The sequence below is a fragment of the Aquila chrysaetos genome, chromosome 10, assembly GCF_900496995.4.
Source record: "Aquila chrysaetos chrysaetos chromosome 10, bAquChr1.4, whole genome shotgun sequence".
NCBI classification, from domain to species: Eukaryota; Metazoa; Chordata; class Aves; order Accipitriformes; family Accipitridae; genus Aquila; species Aquila chrysaetos.
The window spans coordinates 27,487,818-27,511,029 of NC_044013.1; the positions used below are offsets into that span (position 1 = coordinate 27,487,818).

The 23,212-nt window shown below is 38.4% G+C and overlaps 1 protein-coding gene across 16 annotated transcripts in view; it reads right to left on the minus strand.

The window, feature by feature from the left end:
* The window catches only part of GIGYF2 (GRB10 interacting GYF protein 2), a 79,315-nt gene that overhangs the window by 27,319 nt on the left and 28,784 nt on the right, over window positions 1-23,212 (minus strand). For 13 of the 16 annotated variants that reach the window (XM_030027049.2, XM_030027058.2, XM_030027057.2 and 10 more), the window contains 3 exons: window positions 22,540-22,651; window positions 21,941-21,981; window positions 1,777-1,956 (listed from right to left, as the gene is read on the minus strand). In XM_030027049.2, the coding sequence (XP_029882909.1) occupies window positions 1,777-1,956; window positions 21,941-21,981; window positions 22,540-22,651 (333 nt within the window). Of the gene's footprint in view, window positions 1-1,776; window positions 1,957-14,516; window positions 14,948-21,940; window positions 21,982-22,539; window positions 22,652-23,212 lie in introns of those variants that run through there. The other 3 variants (XM_030027061.2, XM_030027060.2, XM_041126835.1) reach the window with 2 other exon arrangements.

Consider the following 23,212-nt stretch of genomic DNA (forward strand, 5'->3'; position numbering starts at 1 on the left):
CACATGATTAGTACTATTACCTAACAGCAGCGTAAGTACAAAGCAGCACTTTAAGCCATGCCAATTTGAGTTAAACTCATTGTTTAAAGCAAGAATGTGATTAAAACCATTTTGATGGTCCTGTGGTTACTACTAAAAGAAGAATTCAAATACAGCTCTGACCAAAGCTGAGACACTAGCACAATACAGCTGTCAACTCAGTCTATCTCAAAATTAGCAACTTTTCTGCAGATTCACAGAATTCTTAGAACAGGCTTTTTATTATACCTGCTAAAACTAACTTGTAAGTGAAGTTAAGTTAGTTGTCTACTACAGTGAAAATTCAAATAAGCAGTAATATTTCCTATGATGGAAGATGGATTTTCAAAGCCTTCCTCAGAACATCTTCCAAAAAAGTTCAAGACATGAATGAACTTCTGAACTTTGAGGTCTATGCTTCCTTTTAAGCTAAAGCATGCAGGCTTGTACTTGCAGAACACTCCACTCCAGAGTATCATGCTGCATCTGATCATCATGAGGTACAATCGTAGCTGGCCTGATGTCATCTGCACTATATAACAAAGCAGCAGTGTCTAATGAACAATTGTGACCAAACATTGGAGAAAAGAAAATGACATTCTTGAAAATTTGCCCCTTAGCCCTGCTCTAAATAAAAAACATCTGATTATAAATCTAGCCTTGGGCTCACTGCTATATTTTAGTACAAGCTAACAGTTGTTTGAGGACAGAGTAATACGTAGCTGTGGAGAGGGGTAGGAACAGAGGTGATGGTTGCTCACAACCATTATAGTACTGAAGGTCCTTTGGGATGCTGAAAAGGTTGATAGACCCATTGTAAGAACAAGTGTGACTTAACTGGAGAAAAGAAGTTGCCCACCTCAGCCCCCAAAATGTCCCATGCTTCCTTGGCTTCCCTAGGAAGATTTAACAGTAGAAGAGCCACAATCCTCCCTTGGTTCCCCAGAAGCCTTCTGCAGCCAAAAGATACCCAAAACCAAGATCCCACAACAGGTATGACTGGCTAGCAGGATCTTTTCCAAGTAGAAGGATATAAATAAATAAATAAATTAATAACTACATTTCAAACATACTACTCAAATACCAAGCTCAGCTTTGTATTTCTCCTGCAACTCTAGCAATGCAATGCTGGAAAGCAAGTGAACCAGACTGACTTTGTCAAGCCAGGGAAGGGTAGAGTGACACCAAACAGATGCCTGAAATTCAGGGAAACAAGACATCCTGTAACTAACTAAAGGATGCATTAGAGCAACATCTTTCAATATTTTCCAAGGATGCCTCTTGGCATTGCAAACACATCTGGAAAACTAGAAAGCAGGCCAACAATCTGAATGGTTTAGTGTCAGCATCACTCCACAGCCTTAGATATGCTGTTTAATGTGGGTAATTCCTTTCCCCTCAGCATCACGGCCACAGAGAAAGCAGTATTATTAAAAAGCCCCCTGATTTTACCAGGCACATACACACCTGGAGCACAACACCAAGAAGCACACACCTGAAAAATATTGTTCCCTTAAAGATGTGAGGGTATTGAAGACATTAAAAAGAAAACAAAGGGCACATAATTTCATGCTAATCATTTTGTGACCAAGAACCCCATGTATGGCAAAACAGCAATGATCAAAACCACATGAACCTTACCTAGTTTTGTCCCAAACTTCATGCCACCTCCCTTTCCTCTGCTTTCCCCATGCCCTGATTCACCCAGGGCCCTTTCCCTATAACCATGGCCACATTTTTCTCCAGATCTCCTCTCACCTGGACTGTGAGGGCGCCACCTCTCACCATCTCTCCGTGACCCAGCCAGTCGCCAGCCTCCATCATCATCTTCCCCATTTTGTTCCTCCCTAAAGATGCGCCAGTTCTCGCTCTCAGAGCGTATAAATTCATGCTTCCTCCCCGTTGTTGCTGTCCCACCTTCCTCAAAGTTTGGTCTCACTGCAAAGGAAACACATGCCAGTGAACATGTGTCCCATGCTTAGGAACCTAAAAACAAAAGGGTTGAAATCTTGCTCCCTTAGAGGCAAAAACGCACAAGAAGTTAAGTGGTGATAGGAACCTAGGAGAAGAATAGAAGTTCATGGAAGAAAACCTATTACACAGATTTAGGAAATCCCTCCACATCCCTATGTACCTTGGGATGGAAAGACCAAGGGGAAAAAAAAAAAAAACAAACAAACAGAAGAAAGTAAAGCATACAAGAAATTATGACATGGACAGGAAAGACAGAGGAGGAAAAGACAACAGTTTAAGAGACATAGGGAAGCATAAAAGAAAAGAAGGCAAAGTGTGCAGAGAGAAAGAATAAACTGCTGTATAATGAAAAATCTCATGCTAAAGGAAAATTGGAATACAATAAACCGTAAACATTACACACATTTTATATAGACCAAACATTTGCTACTTCTATAATAAAAAGGATACAACTTCTATATTTAATCCAATATGACGTACAGCATTCTTCCAATGTTTTAGCAAAGACTGAAAATTTAAAGTAGGATTAAACAAGAAAAACATATTAGTGTTAACGTTATCCTGTGAATCCATCTGCTGGAGGGCCAAGGTCAGCATATTAAGAGTTAGGAACAACTACACTTGAGCTCAAGGATGAGTCTACCAGAAGCTTAAGAGATAGAATAGTCTTTTAGTTCCTAATTTACATTACATTATACTTTAAATAAAGCTTATAAAATCCTCAAGTACTTAATGAAGATCAACACTGTCACAAAAGGATGATGTAAACACTTTTATGAAAAGAATCCACACCATACACCAGGTAACTCAGGGTAAACATACATGCTGCTTTCACTGTTGATTCATCCTGACAAGGATATACCACCAACAAAATAAATGGTAGTACTAGCTTCAGGACTTCTGGATTTTGTATTTCTTTTAATATGTTTAGCTGTGTAGCACCAGAATTCTTAAAGGAACCACGGTGATGCCACTTCTTCACTGATACTATTAACCAGTGTTAACCTGCAATTGTGTGCTTATCTACAAAAACCACATATTCAAGTACTACAGAAAGGTATACTTAATCTTCCTTCTTAGAGTTTTAAAATCAAAAAATATAAGATGATATCTGGTAAAGACTGTATAGTATGCCTGCTTGGACAGGAAAAATGAAAGAAAGCATGACTACACACTAAGGTTCCTGGGGTGGAAAGGGACATTTTTAAGAATTTAGTTTAGGAAAGACAGGAGATTACATTCCCCTTTCTTCACATCATGCAGCTTTTTCAGTCAATGAAAAACTGAGGGAACAGAGCACCTGAAATTCTATGGCATATCAAACCTCCTTTTAGAACTCAGAAATTCTTCCTACATAGATATGTTGCACTCTGGAGACAGGAAACACAGTCTTTAGACTTTGCATATATCTTGGAGAAAAACCAACATCCCTTCTTCACCATCTCAAAACACTGGAGAAAAAAAACCTTTTTCTTTCTCCAGCTCAAAATTTTCCACAGTATATTGTTTTAGGGAGGGACTATAGTGAGAGAATACAGGTTGAATTCAATCCAGCATACAAAATCCAAGATGTTTCCAGTTTCCCATGCTCCAGGTTCACATGAAATCCTTTTACCACTGTCACAGGAAGAAGTTTCCACAAGAATTTTCAAGATGGCAGGGCCCTTGACCTATCATGTAGACAGGAGAGGCAGGAAACACACCAACGTTTAAGATGCAAGAGTTCTGCCACCCTGATGACTACCTGAGTGACTACAATTGACTACTTGAGGTCCTCAGGAAGGTAACCAAAATACCTTCCTCTTATGTTGTTTCTATGTAAAGAGCTAAAGAAAATTGGCTAATTTAAAGTACATCATCAGTATCAACAGGCAATCTCAGCTATGAAGCCTAATATAACCCAGATACACATTTACTTCATTGAAGGGGACATCTGGCTAAAGACCACTTCTGTACTTGCTGGGCTTTGAGAACAAAAATTTTAAAACAGTGTCTTTTAAAACACTGTCTTGTGATACTGGCTCCAAGTAAAACAAGTTTGCTGGAGACACTCAACTCCCTTCATTTGGTAGGTGCAATGTTGGCAAATTTACTTATCTGGAATGGATAAACCTTTGCAGATGAAGGTCAACCACATTCTGTTTTCCCATGCTTCACAGAAAATAAAGGAAGGCAACAAGCTAGACAGAAAAATCTAAGTCTGGAAAATACAGAGTTTTTTTTTTCATTTTAGATCTCTGAAAAATGTCATGTAGAAGAATGTAACAGGAAGTGCAGGGAAGCCTCTCAGTATTGCTCCTTGGATGGGCTTCACATTGTAGAAAGCTAGGAGACAGAGCTACAGAGCCAAGTCAGCTGAAAGTAAAACACACAGAGGTAGTGGCCCAGGAGAGACCTGCAATCCAACAGACCAGATGAGCCTAAGACCCAGACGATAAGGAATATGCCTCATTCTTTCTGAGCTTATTTTTAAAATGCTATAAGAAAAAAGTAATTTTTTTTTTTATTCTGCAGCAAAAGACACTCATTTTTCCTCACTAAAACAGTAACCAACAGAAAAAAAGTCACCCAATTTGCTATTTTGGGACTAGAAAAATATTATTTTTAGAGATGTATCTATTATTTTCATCAAATTCATAGCTATTACCTGATGTTCATTCAGTAACATTAATTCAAGAGATTTTAGACTTTCCCAATTAAAAGAAATAACATCTTTTTTTCTCTATTGTTATTAAGTTCAGTTAAGATTCTGGAGACTGCTCTTTAACACTAGCAAGCTATCAGCTCACAGGCTCTCTTTTGCTCTTCCAAAAACATTTGGAAAAAAAAGTTACCTAAAGAATATTGTGAAGTCTACTTTGCCACTGAATATCCATATGTTCTTCGCTCCTCTGCAGATATATACATGGTATAGATATACCCAAGGCAACTCATGTTTTCTTAGTCCTTAAGACAGCTAGTTTTGCTCCCAAGAACTGAACTATTGAAGTCGGGGTTTGTATTCTGAACTTGCAGAAAATGGCATCCCCATCTGCTGCTGTGGGTTATGAAACACATATCTCTACAGAGGTGACAAAATGTCAAATGCTGTTTGCCGAGATCAGACACAAGTGGGATCCTGCCCCCCTCTGATTTTAAGTTCTACACCATTAGAAATCTAAGAAAGAAGAAAAGAATCGATTATAAGGGGTCAGTACTATATTTATCTGAGGATGGTATCACCCATGATTCTGAAACCTTTCTAAACACAGCAGCACACCAGTGTGTCACTTCAGATGACTGTTTCAATGCCACACTTCAGTGGAATTAAGAGAGAAAGTGCAGTATATCATGACATACTTAAGTTTTCTGGTACTAGGACACCATAGCAAGCAATATTCAAAGACAGCAAGGTGTGTGTCAAAACAGATCTGGCATGAGATGATCGTCAACATTAGATAGACCAGCCAAGAAACTAGTTCTTTTCAATACAAACCAGTCACAGGTTAAGGATCAGAAGAAAAAAAAAAAAAAAAATCAAGCTACCCAAGTGACAGAAAGACTATGACAAAACTGTATACAGGAATACTCTTACAGCTTACATCTAAATTCATAACTTCCAGAGTCCTAACATATTGTCTTTGCAAACTGTTCCTAGACTTGAGAACACTCATTTCAGCTGAAATTACTTAGGTCACAGAGTCACTATTTAGCAATGTTTTAAGGACAAAAAAAACTAAAACGCAGTCTATGGTTTTGCCTTCGACTAATTGACTGGACTTCCTGAAGAGAAGGAGCAGTAAAAGGGCACCTCTGTTCAAGTCTGTCACAAAGCCAGCAATGGTGTTTACAGAAAACTTCAGATAGAGCCTGGTGGTATCTAGCCAAAAAAGCCTACAGCTGTGCAACACTGAGTTGAAGGGAAACTAACTGCAAAGAACAAGACTGGGATTCTGGGACATAGCCCTGTGGCAACAGGTTTTTGAAGAGGACTTACTAACAGAATGGCAAATAACTTCTGTTCTCCATGCTGTCAGTCCATGTTTCCTATGTCATGCTCACTGTTTGGAGAGAATAAACAGGAAAGCGATGATTGACAGCAATACTGTTTCCTCTAAAGAGGGGGAAAACTAGGAGAGTCTATTAAGTGCTTTGACTTGCTCTCTTCTTTCTGCTGTGTGCTACACGCTTCCTCAAGAAGAGGATAAAAAGAAAAAAAACTTTTCAGCTAGTGTTTTTAAAGGAATTCAGATAACTTTGCCTAGATGTGTGATTTTGTAGCTCATTTTACAGAAAAATAAAATAAATGGCCTTGAGATGACGTTTCTACAGAAGGACTACCTTTCATTAGGACAGTATGTGACATGCTAGGGACACTATAGGAATACGTACATCATGAAGTGACTTGCTTGTAACCAAAGTCAGTGACAGAGATCAGAAGTTCTGATGCCCATTTCTAGCTTCACATTTTCTCTCTCTCCATAAAAATCTCAATCTCAATAGTAGGTCTCAAAGACATACTACTCCAATATCACTCTTTTTTTTTTTGCTAAATCGACCATTATCCACTGTCATGAACGAGTAAATTAAAAAGAATTAACAAGAGAGTTTAATTCTGTAACACATACCTGGAAATCATGTACTGTAGTTATTTCATCTGCTGTATGATCATGTTAGATTGTCAATCCATTCAGTTGAATCAGATTAGAAAACCTGTCACTGGACACCATATGCTTTCTACTGTACAAAATACAAGTATTATTTTCTTACAAACCATTAAAAAAAAATCCTACTTGTGAATAAAAGAGGCTGTCTGTAGTGGAAGTTCAACTTTGCTAGAGTATACAGGAAAGGGTGAAGGGCAAGTCACATTGTCCTACAGGCTTGCCACAGTGGTGGGAGTCCCCTTGCACTACATTATTTGTCCTGGTTCTGAAGGTCACACTATGACCATCACAATTTTCAGTGCTATGCCTGAACATGTATTAAAATGTTCCATACTAATGAAGCAAAGAATTAATGTTTTGTAATTCAGGGTTGGGGGGAAGGTTAAAGAGAAAAAAAAAAGAGAAAAGATTTTGTTTCCTAAGCAGGAAAGTCTACATTAATAATTTTCCCAGCAGGCCTTCAGTAGTTTTACTGCAAACAACCACAGCCTTTGTTTCTCAGATCCTCTTACATCTGACATTCGATCAAAGCCCTCACATCAGCAGCTCACCAAGGGAAAAAAAGAAGTGTGAAATACTACTGTATTACAAAGCTGTCCTCAGAGTTCGGTTTAGTAATCCAGCATGCTGACCACTCTGCATAGTCATTCAACTATAATATCTTCCCTAAACAACCCTTCTCATTTGACAACTGAGAGAGAAAATAGCTTAAGTGGAAGTGCTTTAGTTTACTGCATGGAATCAGCAACCCACCTAATCTGCATGGTTTCATTCTTAGGCTTTAGCAAAATCCTGCGATTAATTCCATGTTTTCACAAAGGAGCAATGTGGAGATGGAAGAGAAGTGGCCAGATCTACATCTTCTGACCAGCATTAAGCTACAGGTCAGCAACAGCCTCCAGAGACCATAGGCTGCAACATTAGCTGCAGCCCACCTTTCTGTTAACACCAACACTCAGGAGCTTGGGACCTAATGAGAAGAGGAAGTGGCACTAGACACGCAACAGTGAGATACAAGAGTTTCTCTTTTCACCTAAACTAACAGTAGTTGACACCAGTTAGGGAGAAACTATCAGAGAACAGTGTGTGCTTTTCAGCAGCAATATGGGAACTTTATCCACTCAGCTTTTCCAGGGGAATTTTGGCCTTTTCAACTTTAACATAAAACTATAAGATTATACAAACCTAAAAAATTATCCTGATTAAGGAGGTGAGGGGGAGGGCACCCCTTCTCCAAGTGTTTGAGGATTTCTCCTTGGCTGCTAAGGGTTTGTGTTGGGTAAAGAAACCCTCCTAACAAACCAGCATTCTTTTCCACATGATCAGAGTTAACCAGCCCCCCTGCAGGCAAAATGACCAATCAAATCAGCTTCAGACAAAAACCACCACCACCCCCAGCACTATAAACACAGGAGTGAGACATACAAACCCATTTTTTAATTAAAAAAAAAAAAAAGATCACTACCAACCACTTGTGGGAAGTTTCTTGCCAGTGCTAGGACTAATACACAAGACTAGCCCAGTCCCTCTCCTGGAGCCCAGGTATTCCCCTTCTCCTGCACAAAAACCCTTTGAAGACCGGTAAGTACACAAAAAACCCTTAATTTTTTTTCTTTTTGTTATTGTACAATTAGAGATTGTTCTGTCATTCTTTAACCAAATTTGTTTTCAGGACACAGAGTTTTATTTCTAAAGCTTGCTAAATTAAGTCACCTTAAACAAAATGGTTTCTGATTTCCCCCCCAAAAAAGAAAATGCTCTCAGATGACCATAGTCATAACAGCATACAGAGCAAAATCAAAGTCATCATGCGATATTTTTTCAGAAAGCTTTCAAGATAAACAGTGCTGGAAAGACTCTGCAACACTCTGCCAATGGGGCATTTGCAAGCCTGCAGCTAAGGTAGCCGGGTGTTACCTGGCCAAGCGGTATGAAAAAGTCATCCTCACCTTCGTGCTGCATTCATCTTAACTCAGCATTTAACTTCAGTTCCATCACAAATTTAAAAAAAAAAAATGACCTTCACCTCTTCAAGTCTGCTTTTACCATCTCTAATTATATCGCATGCCTTCAATAATTTTCAATCAATGCATTCTCTGTGCTTATGGACACATTGTGAGCTAACACCGCAGCCCAGGAAACCATGCACAGGCATTGAGTCTGAACTCCAATGTCCTAGAAAACTCAGTCATTCCAAACAAGCCATTGGGGAGTTTGCACCACACAGGGCTGGACTGCTCTTCAAAAACAGCAAGTTCCAAAAAAAATGGATGGCAGCATACTTCTGTTACTACAGCCTTACATCAAATAAAATCCTCCCTCTTAACTGTAAATTTACTCCTCCATTAACAATACTTAATTTTGCATTTAAGTTCCTCTATAAAGACTTAATATATATTAGCATATTTTAAAGTCTTAAACAACATTTAAGCAAAGTCTACCTTGGTAAAGTTTTTCTGCTTCTCTAAAGGTGGCCAGACTAGTTGGTCCACTCAGATGCTACTTCATAATCAAGAATTAGGGTTCATATGGATCTTCACAGTATTTTCAGCATGCTATACTATGTGAAAATATATTATACACAAAATGGAGCATTACAGATATCCCTAAAGAGAGTATATGAGCAGCCTTGCTTTCTGTACTATTGAAAAAAAAAAAAAAAAAAAAAAAAAAAAGACATTCTCTCCCATTTTACCAAAATTTGGGGGGGCTTGGTTGTGGTTTTGTTTTTCAAAGTGTGTTCTCTAGTAAACTGTCACAGGTCAAAAGTACAAGCTCTCGCATCCTATACTTTGTGGCACTTGCTTTGAAAAGTATGACTTGGGCTCAAAAAATCAAAGTTCTGATTTTCACAACATTTACTTATATACATAACAAGTCCTGAAAACTGTTATCTTAATTCTGCAGACTGCTCAGAAAAAACAGTTTTCTTACAAACTACTCCCATTCATCTCAATGAGGCATTAGCTCCATACCTAAAGGACAAACATGTTTGAAATTTTAACTATCCTACTAACAACTGTAGCATAAGCTTTCAACCAAAGCAATTATTCTAACTTAATTACTTCCTACATTTCTAAGATTGCCCCTTAATGTAAGTTATATGATCCAGTCATGTCATCAATACTGAACACCCCCCCTTAATTTCCTAATATTAATGTCAGAGCATCTCAAGGATTGCCATTCAATCTAAAAATAACAATACTGAGATTTTAATATCATGAAAGTGCCTTTAAAAAAAATTATAAACTTAGTTTGTTCTTGTTGCAAAGTGCAGAGGCAGCAACACATCTGAATGATCACAGCTTAGAATCCAGAGAAGGTGCTTAAATCTGAAACTAGTACAAGATCATGTGGATCCAGGTCAAGTAAAGAGGGAACATACACATTCCCAGAGGGGCATGCCAGCACCACCTGGGTTCTAATAGATCTTGAAATTATGCTACAGTTGTAAGCCATTTCTGCATTTACTCCCAGCAAACAGCAGGTCCTCTTGACCACTTCACTGTCATAATGAAGCAATGCACTATAAACTGCCTCAAATCCCTTCCACAGTCAATTAGAACAGATTTTGTTATGAGTAGAAGTTGGGCAGGGAGGGTAGCACTGCAGAAGTCTCCCCTGAACACAGCTGCACATAAAGGCATTCAGGCTCCTAAAAAGGTTGCAGGTGCATTAGTGTACTGAGCTAAGAACAGGCTGGAAGCATTACTTTAAATGCCTTCAACTGAGAAGGCAAACAAAAAGAAAATGAAGACACTGCTGCAAAAGAGTCCCCCTGCAATCCTACCAGAGTCTTAGCAGCTGAGCTTCTGCTGTCAAGAGAAAGACTAAGCAAGAGGAAAGAAGAGGAAAGCAACATGATGGCACCAAACAGCAATGTAACAAAGAGGTGTTAGAACACAAGGAAGATCTCAAACAAAAAGGCAAAGCGTGGGAGATCAGCGTGCTAGATAATGAATTTCAGAAATGCAAGCAATATCCTAGAGCTGTAAGGCAAGGTTTTATTGCACATAAATCATCAGCAAGCCAGGTCAGTTTACAACCTGCCCAACTGCTAGGTAAAGGGAAACTGTGACTTCGATTTAAAAAGATAGTACTCACCCTACCTTGACTTGTCTTAGAAGAGTGTATAGAAGAAGGAAGCCGGAATGAAGGACAATGATGGTAAAGAGATTTTTAAAAAGCTAAGAACTGACATACACACTGGAGTTGGTGATAACCATTTAATTTTCAATAGACTGGAAACAAGAAGGATTAGACACACTGAATGCATGATAAAAGACCGGTCAACATGCCAAAAGAGTTTTAGAAAAGTCATTTCTGACAGTTCCTGTCTTTCCAGTCAAGGGCTATCAACTGGGAGATGGAGGGAAAAGGAACACCCCAAAGCTACAAGTTTCACAAGTCAGGAAAAGCAAAACCAGACAAACAGCATAACATAAAGGTTAAGAGATTACATTAGATAAATCTGGATTAGAAACACAGTATGTATTTAGCAGTGGAGACGAGTGTTCTCCAACAAACAATGCAGAATTTTTCTTTTCAAGTCAAAGTCGAATGTTTTTCCTAAAACATACGCTGTTTGAAACTGGGATTAATGTGGGGACACCAAGGACCATGCCGGGCAGGGGATCAGATGGTCCAAATTGTACTTTACAACTTCATTAATTTACCACTAACAAGGAAAGAAGGTATTTCTTTTTTTCACTACAGTGGGTAAGGAAATGTTTAGACAGAAGACAATAATTCTTTTTAAATTCCAAGTCATATCTACTCTTAAGTTGAATCTGCTTTTGAAAATACAGAGGACTCATCCTCCAGCCTGAGTAAACTATTTCTCACAGGGCAGTTCTTTTTTCACCTCTTATTCTAAACCAACCGCATTGCTCTGAGAGCCTATTTGCAGTTTCTTACCCATTTTTCCTACTCCAAGAAGTTGAGACTTGTGGCTCTTAAAGCCAAGAATAGCTTTTGCAAAACAGCAGTTTTAGAACTCAAGCTTACACACTTCCAATGCTATCACTGCCACCAAATTAGATACCTAATATTTTAAACAGTCCTAAACAAGAAAAATCAGAGACCTATATCAAATGAGACAAGAGCAGTAACCTGGTTAAACTCAGCAGGCAAATTTCCCTGCCAGCAGTCTCAATGGACATTCTCTTTCTCAAGTACCTTTGAAATCTGTCAGTAATGGATCCTCCCCCATAAAAAAGACCCCAAACAACCTGACAGTGAACAGTCACTAAATTTTTTTCAGAGCTTTAAGTCAACATTAAGTGATTAATCACCACCCTAGAAAGCTCCTTAATCAACAAAATTGAGACCCTGCAATGCTGACAGCATTTTGCTCTGAGTAGTCTGTGGCACTCAAGCATGCTACCTTAGCATTGATGTGCAGAAGGTCTGAAGCGCAGCCAATAAAACCGTACCACATTAAGTTTTTCCTTTTTCTCTTAAAGTACGTAACACTGTAGAAAACGCTTCTGTCACCAGTCCGTATCAAGTTCATTCTCACAGCATACGTTTGTTTTGCAAACACAAATTAGTTGGAGGCTATGAAGCAGACGTTGCCCTCAAAAGTACCATGAGAATTTACACAGACACACTAGTTCTGTTTTTTGGTTTTGTTTTTTTGGGGTTTGGTTTTGTTTTTTTCCAAGAATGCACAATGTTTACACACAGAGACTTTTCATTCTGTAAGTGTTCCCCTCTATTCAAACAAGGGAGTGCTTCTTCCAAGTACTGCTTTTTCTAAGATGATAAAACCAAGGCACTGTACACAGCTCATTTTGAGCATGGTCTCCATCATCCTTACCAGAGATGCCCATTTTCCAGCTCCTTCAAAGCATCCAGAAGGCATCTTCTAAATCTTAGCACAAAGACTCTGCTCTACAGACACATCACTAATTATGTGGTTCCTGAAGCATTTAAAATTGTATTCAGCTTATTGTAAATTCCGTAACAGTGCAGCAAGACTGAAAACTGTCATTTAGACAGCTATATAGTAGACCAAAGATCAAACTCAGATGAAGACAGGGGGGTCATGCTATGAACTGAATGGACTACAGTCAGAATCCCCCAAGAAAAGTAGCCTAGTACTATTGACCGGGAGAATCTCAGTAAGCCCACTGTATTCTCTGGCACACAGAGCCGCTTCAAAATATTCCTTCTAAGAGATGGGAATTGGAAAATAAAAATGAGGTGAAAACCACTGAATTCCACTCAGGCCATCACCTACTCTACCTCCTTTGACTACAGCATGGATAGAAGAAATAGCTGGATGGTTCTGAAAACCTACAGAAGGAAAGAAAACTGAAAATTTAGCTAAATATTGACTGTGATGTCAATTCTCACACTTCAGTATGCATTAAGCACAAGTAAAAGCAAAAGAGAATGTTTGGTAATTACTAAAATTTGGTATCAAGATCAAGTAAACAGTCATGAAAACTGCTGGCTTACAGGATAACAGATCACAAGAAAAATTTTTACGTTTCCTAAATTCATTCTGAAGTTCAGCATCCTTAGATCTATTGGGTTTCAAGATAAAACTAAGACTGCACTTTTGGGGGGCAGGGCGGCGGGGGGGAAGTCCCAATTCCTCTAGCCTGCTTGTACACTTGTATTACACACTAAAACAGTCGTAATTCAGAGAAGGGTCAAAATTGATAGGAAACCAACAAAATTGACTAAACATACCATAATTATGATTTGCAGAATTTACATTTTTTTAAATCCTCTGTTGTTCTACAAACAAGCTTCCTCACAACCCTAAGTTGCACACATTATGAAGTCTCTGTTTTACATGAGCCCATATTTAATTTTAATCTGTCCCAGGTGAACTTTAAGCATTCAGTATTTATAAAATTTATGGATTTGAGTGGCCAGTGTCTTTTCAAAAGACACTCAGCATCTCTGACAAGTTTGGCAAGTTTTGAGGTTTAAAAGTAGACAAAGGAGCCTAACATGTCAAATACCTACAAGTACCCATTTTGCTTCCCACATTTGCAATTCCATCTCCACCCCCTAATTCCCATACACTTGCTGTCCTATTTTCTTATTTGGTCACTAATAAAAAACACACTGCTTAGGCAGACTAGACTTCAAATTATGTCACAGTATATTTTCAGTATTGGTCTCCTGCCCTCTCTTTACCCAATCCTTACATAAACAGCGTCAGACTCCCAGAAGCAGCTCTGCCCTGAATACTGTAATTCTGCTTAACTGGACACGGTGGGTGCAGACAGCAGACATTTCCTGAGCTAAGAAAGTCTGAAAGGGCTACTAGGTAAACTACAGCATTCTTCTAAAATGCATAAACATGTTAGAGAAATAATAAACATTATTTCCATAGTACTATTGTTAATAGTATTCATAATAGTATTGGTACACTATTATAGTCTGCTAAAAAGAAGATACAAAACCTGATATAATCAGACAAACTTCAGTTTCTTTTCAGATACAGTATGCCTAATCCCATCCCACTCACCCCTAAAGAATTAAAGCATGCAACTCAAATGTAAATTTAGGAAGGTAAAGTATGAAAGTTATATTTAAACAACTAAGCAGGGAAAATTTGAGAAGTAGTCAGATTTTTAAAGTTAATCTTTTTTAGCAAAGTATTACCACAAACAGTGGTAAATTCCTTTGCAAGCTCCTGACTTAATCTTCTCTGGATTGCAATGTATAAGCCCTCCTTTGTTGGCTGCAGTATTTCAACCCCTGCTGATGTGTCAAAAACTGTGAACATTAGGCAAAATACAAATATGCTGCAGTGGATCACTTTTCCTTTTTTCTCTTTTCTAGAAGATGACAACAGATATGATAGAGAGCAATAACACCAAATCCAGTGCTCCCCTCCTGACCCAAAGATACCTGAGGATGGTGACCAAGGATGGACACAGCACATTCCAGATGGATGGTGCCCAAGGAAAAGGTCTGGCATACCTCCGAGATGCATGGGGAATATTAATGGACATGCGCTGGAGATGGATGATGCTTGTCTTTTCTGCTTCTTTTGTCATTCATTGGCTAGTCTTTGCAGTGCTTTGGTATTTGCTGGCTGAGATGAATGGGGACCTGGAGCTGGACCATGACTCTCCACCTGACAACCACACTATATGTGTCAAGTACATCACCAGTTTTACAGCTGCTTTCTCCTTCTCACTGGAGACGCAACTCACAATTGGTTACGGCACTATGTTCCCAAGCGGGGACTGTCCCAGTGCTATTGCACTGCTTGCAATACAGATGGTCCTGGGGCTCATGCTGGAAGCCTTCATCACAGGTAATCCTTCATATTTAATCTTTAAACAGAATAGGTGTAACAATTAGATTTAAGAAATGGAGCTATAAATAAACAGTGATCACATTGATATCTGAAAGAACAATTAAGTCAGTCACTACAAGGATGATGAGAGTTCAGCTATGTAGTAGTAGAATTTAAACACCTTTCATTAACAGAAGACTTAAATCAGGTGATATCAAGATTTGGACTTGAGAGTTCCACTATTCATTGGACAATACTTGTGGCAAATCCCCACTCATCACTCTCAATCACTTATTTCTTATACCATTATGTCTAAGTTTTTTCCATGGAATTACAATATTTAAAGTCAATTTGTTTTGATTGTAAGGTTTACTTTTGTCTAGCTGAAGTATTTTTGTTGATCTTTAACTCAGTGTTTAAGTATTCCTCAGTACCTAATGTAATGAAAATTTTTACATCACAGCTATTTCGAGGTATTTTAAGGTATTTAAAATAATTTTCAGGTTTAAAGTATTTCAAAAGACTTCAAAAATACACAGGTTAGTTTACTGTGTGTTAAGAAAGAGCTTCTCCAGTGATAGCACACCAAGATCAGGTACTATTACCAATTACAGCAAATCAGGGCAAGCTAACAGCTCTCCTTCCTACAGCTACAGTTCACTGTCCAAATATTAGTAAGCAAACATAGTTTAGAAAGAGAAGCATTTTAGGAAAGCTATACTTTTTGAACAAAAATGGGTTAGTGTGATGCCAGCCTAGCAGTTTTCAAACATGCAGGCTGAGACTAGAAAGACCATGTCCACCCAAGCCTGCTTCTATTCCTTTGGACTGTTTCACAGAGCTCAGAGACCACAGGGAATCAACCCCAGCACGGTGCTCATATTCAGTTTGTTCTTTTCTGTGATGCAGGTGCTTTCGTGGCAAAGATTGCCCGACCAAAGAATCGAGCATTCTCCATCCACTTTACCCGCTCTGCCGTAGTGACACACACAGAGGGGAAGCCACACCTTATGTTCCAGGTGGCCAACACACGCTCCAGCCCACTGACTAGCATCCAGATTTCTGCTATACTTTACCAAGAACAAGAGAACGGGCAGCTGCACCAAACTAGCATTGACTTCCACCTAGACAGCATTACTTCAGATGAGTGTCCCTTTTTCATCTTTCCACTGACCTACTACCATTCAATCACTCCATCTAGCCCCCTGGCTGCCCTCCTCCAAAGAGAAGCTGCTCACCATTTTGAGCTGGTTGTCTTTCTGTCAGCTGTGCAGGAAGGCACAGGAGAAACATGTCAAAGGAGAACATCCTACCTCCCCTCAGAGATCATGTTGTACCATCGCTTCGCCTCCGTGCTAGCCCGCAATGCCAAAGGGGAGTATCAGATCAAGATGGAGAATTTTGACAAGACTATTCCTGAGCTCCCAGCTGCAGCTGATTCAAAGAGTCCAAAAAGGACTGACAAGGAGATCCGCATCAATGGACAGCACGCCGACAGCTTCCAGCTCTCCGAGACTGTCCTCACAGAATAGAGAGACTGGACTTTGAACTTTGTGCTTTTTTAATTATTATTACATTAAACTTTCAGGTTCCATTTACAACCTTCCCTCCTTGCCTGCCTTGCCATCTTCTAGTAACCTTTCTCTTGTACTCCCATCCTTTTGATTACAACATGACATGCAGAGTAAAGAGAACTGGTGTGCCCATGTAAGTTGAGGAGAGGCTGGATTAACCACCCAAGACAAAATCAGGTAGAAGAATCACAGATCTAATTCTTGGAAATTAAGAGAGCTACCTGCTGAATTCACCAGACTATGATTAAAGCTGCACTGACCCTGAGAGACCTTCAAAACCCCCAAAGCTGACCAAAATCATAATTAACCAACTTGTAACAAAATGGACAATAATACGAAAGAAAAATCTCAGTCAAAACCAATATGGGGTCATTCAGCAAATACATTAGTTCTGGGATAAGCAACTCTGTTCATCCAAGATCCTAATGTTTCTGTTCTCTTAACTCTTTGGGGATACAGAGTTATATCAGTTTGATGGCTGAATTCACTCTTAGAAAGTACTGCCAATCTCTCATGGCAGCAAAAAGCACTCCTGCTGTGCTTATTAAGCAAAATTGTAAATAGTAACTGTAGTTCTCCATTCTGCCAAATAAGAGAACATCTCATTTCAAGACAGGTCTATGAAGACACTATCAAAAAATGCATATGACAAATGCTGCGGTGGAATTTTTTTCATATTTGGAAACACTGAATAAATTATTTAGCAGTGGAAACCAGACTATTCTAAATGAATTCATGTACTTTTTTTTTTAAAAGGATCGTACATTCCACATGTTCTCACCTTTGCGCTGCTTGTTTCAAGTAGATCTGACCCAGAAGGATGCACTATATACAGAAGAAGTAGAACTGCATCCATTTATATTTTATGCTTTTTAATATCAGTATTTGCCTGTACACACAGCACAAAAATATTTAGAGACACTTGAATCAAAATTTTAAAATAAAAGATTAAAACAAACTATACATGAGACTTTTGTATTTAAGTGCCTCATAAACCTATCGCAATTAAGAGACTGTTCTGAAGCTCCTAAATAATTTAAGAAGCTAAAGGATGAACAGAATGATAGACAATTATTTCCAAGCTCTCAACAAAAGCAGTGCCTATTGTGTGTTCATACTTGAACAGTCAAGTATCAAAATAAAGTAAAAGTTATCTTTCAAAGGTAAAAGACTTTTCCCAGAAACCAAGATGCCAAAAATAGCAACTTGCATTGACAACAGCATAATACGCTACCGAATACACTTCCTTTTACCTTCACTGAAGTGGTCAGCAGCAGGAAAAATGGTCTCAAGCTATCTAATGAGATACCGTTTAACTGAATTCTTCTCAAGCCCTAAAACTCTTAACTCAAGTGTGTTCACAACCCCAAAAAGGTCAGCAAAAGGCTACTTTGTTTTAGGGTCTAGGGAAATGGGAAGCAGTCCCATAGAAGCTTTTCACACAGGAAAGGGGAACAAGGCAAAAGGCCCGCTTTTTCATTCCAATTCAGCTCTCATTCCAAAATTGTTCAAGTATTGCCTCCTCACATTCCAGACCTCAGACAGATTTGGTTTTATCACAGATACTCTCAAAATCTCTTATTAAAAATCTAATTTTATATAAAAGCACTAATGAATATTGTAGAGCTTGAAGAGCAACACACTATCAAGTTACACTGCCTTCATCTCTAGTTTTCTTAGATGCTGACCCATATCTAACCTAAAGAACCCTTTTCCATCCTCATATCAGTACCGATAATTTTTAAGTATTTCTTGCAAGTGTTATTTCCACGTTCTCTACCAATATAAGACATTGAGAAGAGTCATACAAATTAAGAACCAGTGCAAGAGCAGTAGAACAGATTCCTGTGTAAAGTGTGAAATAACCATTTAGGAAAAAAGAGTAGCATTCTGTGTGAGGTATTGTTTTTCCCATATATCACATGCTCCAGTCTCAGACAAACCACATGTTCTAAACTTCAGATGCATAATCCCAACAGGACTGTACTATAATCTCAACATTTAGAGCCAAAGCTATAAAAAGCTATTTTTTATTTAATTTAATGTCTAATCAAAGTGCAGGCTGCTTTATTTGGTTTCTAAATGACTTGATACTTTTAAGTTCTCCTGTTTTTTAAATTATTTTCTATTTATAATTTGGTTTAAAAGGGGGTACAACAGCAAGTATAAAGAAAAAAAACATGTTTAGTATACACTAAACACTATCTTCAAATACTACATTTTGGAATGTAAAGCTAAAGAATGCTACAGAAGTAAATTAGACAAAGCTAAAGAATGCTACAGAAGTAAATTAGACAAACACAAATGTGTAGTTACTTAAGAATAGTTGCAGAACAAGGGGTACACAAAACAGCCCTATTGCTTTTACAGTTCCAGAGAACTGGTGAACCATGGATGTCTGGTAAACTATTGGAAGTATGCCATGGCCCACATTGGAATACAAGCCTAGAAAAATTGCTGATGGGCTCTGACACAACAAAATTGCACTCTACTTTTTGACTAACATTGCAAGAGCAAGCTGGTAATGAACCTTCTTTAGATGCACTTCTTGCTAGAGAGATAGGGAAGAAAAACAAGCCAGTCAGAGGAAGGGAACATGCGATTCGAAGAAATTCAACATCCTTTTTATATTCACTTGAACACCCTTTCTATATTCAAGTCTTCTTAACCTAACCAAAAAATGCATATTAAACAGAACTCAAATCACGTTCCACAACTGACTTACTGAATGTCTTGTTTAATCTACATTACAATTATTTACTACCACTGTGTAATTGCTGGTAACTAATCAAATCCCCTCAGCTACTAAGCTGGTATTAGTCAAGAGGCTGCACAGAAAATTAAGCAGCTTTTGTGCAGTTCTAAAAGACAGCCATGATCAAGAAAACAACTTGCTCATTTTCTTTGCTAATGGCCTCAGCCTTGCAGAAGCAATGTGGGTTCTCAATGAAGTCTGTCAGAACTGTGACAATCTGCAACAAAAACTCACAAATACTTTGTGCATCTTCAATTTGCATGCTGAAACTAGGAACATATATTGTTTATGTTGAGAATCAGTCAAATCTGAACTTGCAAACTGTTGTGAGCACTGAAAAAGCAATCATTAATTTTTAAGAACAGTATATTGATTATATTTCAGAAGTAATTCTTTGTTGAAGGTCTATTACTTCTTTAATCTCATGACTTTTAATTGACAGGTTCTTGCACTGTCATCCATTATGAATGCCCAGAAGAGTTTAATATTTGATCTCTTATTAATTCTGTAATGTGATCACCCAGAACAAAGAACATGAAAAAACTGGCAACTCAGTAAATTACGTAATTTGAAGCTCATCCAAGGCCCTATGAAAGAGCAACGAAAAACTGAGGCACAATAAAGTTAAGAGAATAAAAGCCTAAACTAAGGAGTTTAACTAGGGTAACAGAAACCAATACATGCATCAGCTAAAACATGTTAGCCTGAATTGTAAGCTGCATGTCAGTTCTCCCCTTGCTCTTTCTGCTTCGACTGCTTTGTGTGGTATACTAATGTTTGGTATTAATGTGGGACTTCTTTTGGCACATCTGTATCCCTATCTCACACTCAAAAAGGAAAGCCTTTACGTAACAGTAACTATCTGTTGATTAATCAAGGTTTGAGTTAAAGCAGACCAACACCTTCTGTTAACTTTTTTTGTGCTCTCCACCTCATTTCTCTTTGAAGGTAAAGAGGAGAGAAATAGTCTTCCCACTTACTGGGACATTAATCTCATTAGAGATCTTATTAGCAATATGCAAACATAAATTACTATTGTTAAAAACCAAAATTTTTATATTAAAACTTCAGAAAGATTGCAGGTGTCTCGCCTCTATCACACTGTGCTACAGAGCTTTTAGCCAAGTAAGATCAAACTAGAAGAGAAATAGAACAAGAGACTTAAGAGGAGGAATCAGGTACTACAGAAAGGTTCATGATTTGAGAATAAGCACACCATCCCTCACAATGAACCAGGACTTCCAACAAAGGACACAGGGACACCATCTTCTCTAGAGAATGGTTCATAGAAGATGCATTCCAAAGTCCTAATCACTAGTAGTTGCTACAAACAAGACATGCTCTATACTAGCTGAAGCACTAACCCCCACATTCAGGCAGAAGTCAGCTTCAGTAAGGACATCGTGCATACTGTAAATTCTTCTCAATTTCAACTGAGAGATAGATCTCATCCTAAATTGACATGCAATATTTTTATCACAGTCCTGATAAGAAATGTGATACATTTTATAGTCTGGATCTGGAAGGGTTTTAATTTATCACAAGAACAGGAAGGGGCTAAATAAATGAAATTGAATCAACTGTGGTAGATATTACTTTTGCATCCATTTGTCTTTTGTAAAAAATGCAGTCCTGAAATATCAGTAGTACTTTTTTTTTTCCCTATTTTCATTTTTTTTTCCCCCAAGAGGTCTCTGAATATAAAGACACACTGGAAGTCCAAAGTTTCACTACTGGCACATAAAGATGGACAATCTCAGACCAATCTCAAGTTATTTTTAGAATTATTTTTACTAGTACAAAACCTCTCACTAAGCACAGCTGTGGTACATGCATGTGGAAACATGCCACAGAGAAAGAGCAAGGTCCTACCAGAGACCAATCAATGCATGATTCCAGAAAACAAAAAACCACTGCAGTTACCATATAACCAACTGATAGAGGGGAAGTTCCTTTAATGTTCTTACCACTCTCAGAATACACATTTTACCTAAATGGAGATGTTCCATCTCCAAGATGACAACCCACTCCAAGTTCAGCTGAAAATTCAGACAGACATACTGGGTCATAATTAAGGATCCAGTATTCTGCCTGAACATGGCCACTGTAAAACATTTAAGAAACAGGAGAGGAACGGCGGGGGGGGGGACGACCAGATTATAACCTGAATGAACAGAAGATTTGTGTGACGACTTAAACTAATTTGACAGTAAATGCATCAGCATGGAAACCTCAGAACATTGGTGCTGGGATCTACCTCACACTAGCAAGCATTCAAAAAAACCTAACAGTTCACATGGTCCAGAAGTCCTAGGTACCAAAATAGCACACCCCAGGAATGTTTAAAGCTGCATTGGAAAGGCATATTGCCACAGCACACCTGTTAATCAGTACAGGCTCCTTTCACAGATGTACAGGAATTTAATTCCAGCTGTAGACATCACATCTTAATTGAATAAACAGAACCTACTTACTGCAGATTTTTCTTATCTAAAACATTTAAATGTCTAATAGTGAAAACAACACAAAATAAGAAAAACACTTTGAGAACACATTTAAGTAACCTGGCACAGCATCACGAATCTTGTATCAACAATATACTTGGAGCAGTAAGAAAGGTTTATGTACATGTATGTCCCTTACCCAAAACACCCCCTGCTCCTCCCTCCCATTTTCTGCCCATCCAGTAACAAAACCATACCTGGATCTTTTCGCCCTGGTTTTTCAAAGCGTCTGTCTCCCCTAGAAAGGCAGAATAGAAGTTTCAAATAAGGTTTTGGAACTACCCCACTCATTTTAGGTATGGCTTTTTTTTTTTTTTTTTTTTACTCAGTAGGCGGCTTGTTTAAAATCAGAGCTTGATTGGACAGTATCTTTAAAGGTCTAAGTGACAACTGATATCTTCAGGAACACTGATACACACACAGCCTTTGGCAACTAGATATGTTTTGAAATGTGACCTTAAGTACTGACAGAAGTGTTGAGACTAAAACTGAAGCGAATCCTTTAGCAATCCATATTTTCACCCATCATTTCCATTGCAACTGCCACAATTTATGTTCTCTTAAAGTAGTTCCTTCTTCCTAGGAAGTCAGCAGAAAAATTACTTGCAAAAATGCTCTTTGACTTGCTCCTAAGTTTCTAGAAACATTACTGTGTTGACCCTGTCTTAGAAATTCAGACACTCCACTCACAGATATACCTAATCACCTTTCCTGAAGGATTTTTATGAAGTCAAAAGGCACAAATGGAAGCTGAGCAGATGTATGTAAAAAACTTTAAGGGCTAGAGTTCTGTTACCTTTCCTCCCAACTCTGTGATCTGTGCATTTCCCTGCCCCCTCCTCGCCCAAATCCGCCCTCCACTTCATCGAAACTTCTTTGGTAGAAACCGCTTTCTCCTCGGCCTCTGCCTGAAAAGACAAAACACACAAGTGTTTGTACAAATAATAACAAAAGTTGAAAGACTCAGGTAGGTTTCCTTTTCCTGATGTCTCTGTGAACTAATCTTGCAGCCTTAAGCCCCGGTGAAATTATCTGGGGCAAAGGGAGAAAGGAACAAAGACTGAAGAAAGAGTCTTATGTAAAAATTCTTATCAAGAAGCACAAGATCAGACAGAATAGACAAACAATTCTGAAATAAATACTGTGCAGAAAAACACAGAAAACAGATACTTACCCAATAGAAATTACCAAACAAGGATGCATTGTTCACACAACATGCACACAGTACATATGTACTTTACACTCAAAAATCAGAACACTGGAATCCACCATACTGGTACTGCACTGCAGATGTACTCTTAATTACTGCTGTAAGGTTAATAAGGGAGAAGGAAGCTTCACTACTATTCAGTTCTAATGATTCCCAGCAGAAATCTCCCCCAGGAGCAGTGGGGAGAAAAGAAGGATCACAGGATGGGTATAGGCAGGACAGCATGAAGAACCCCAATAGCTACATAATAAAAATTATC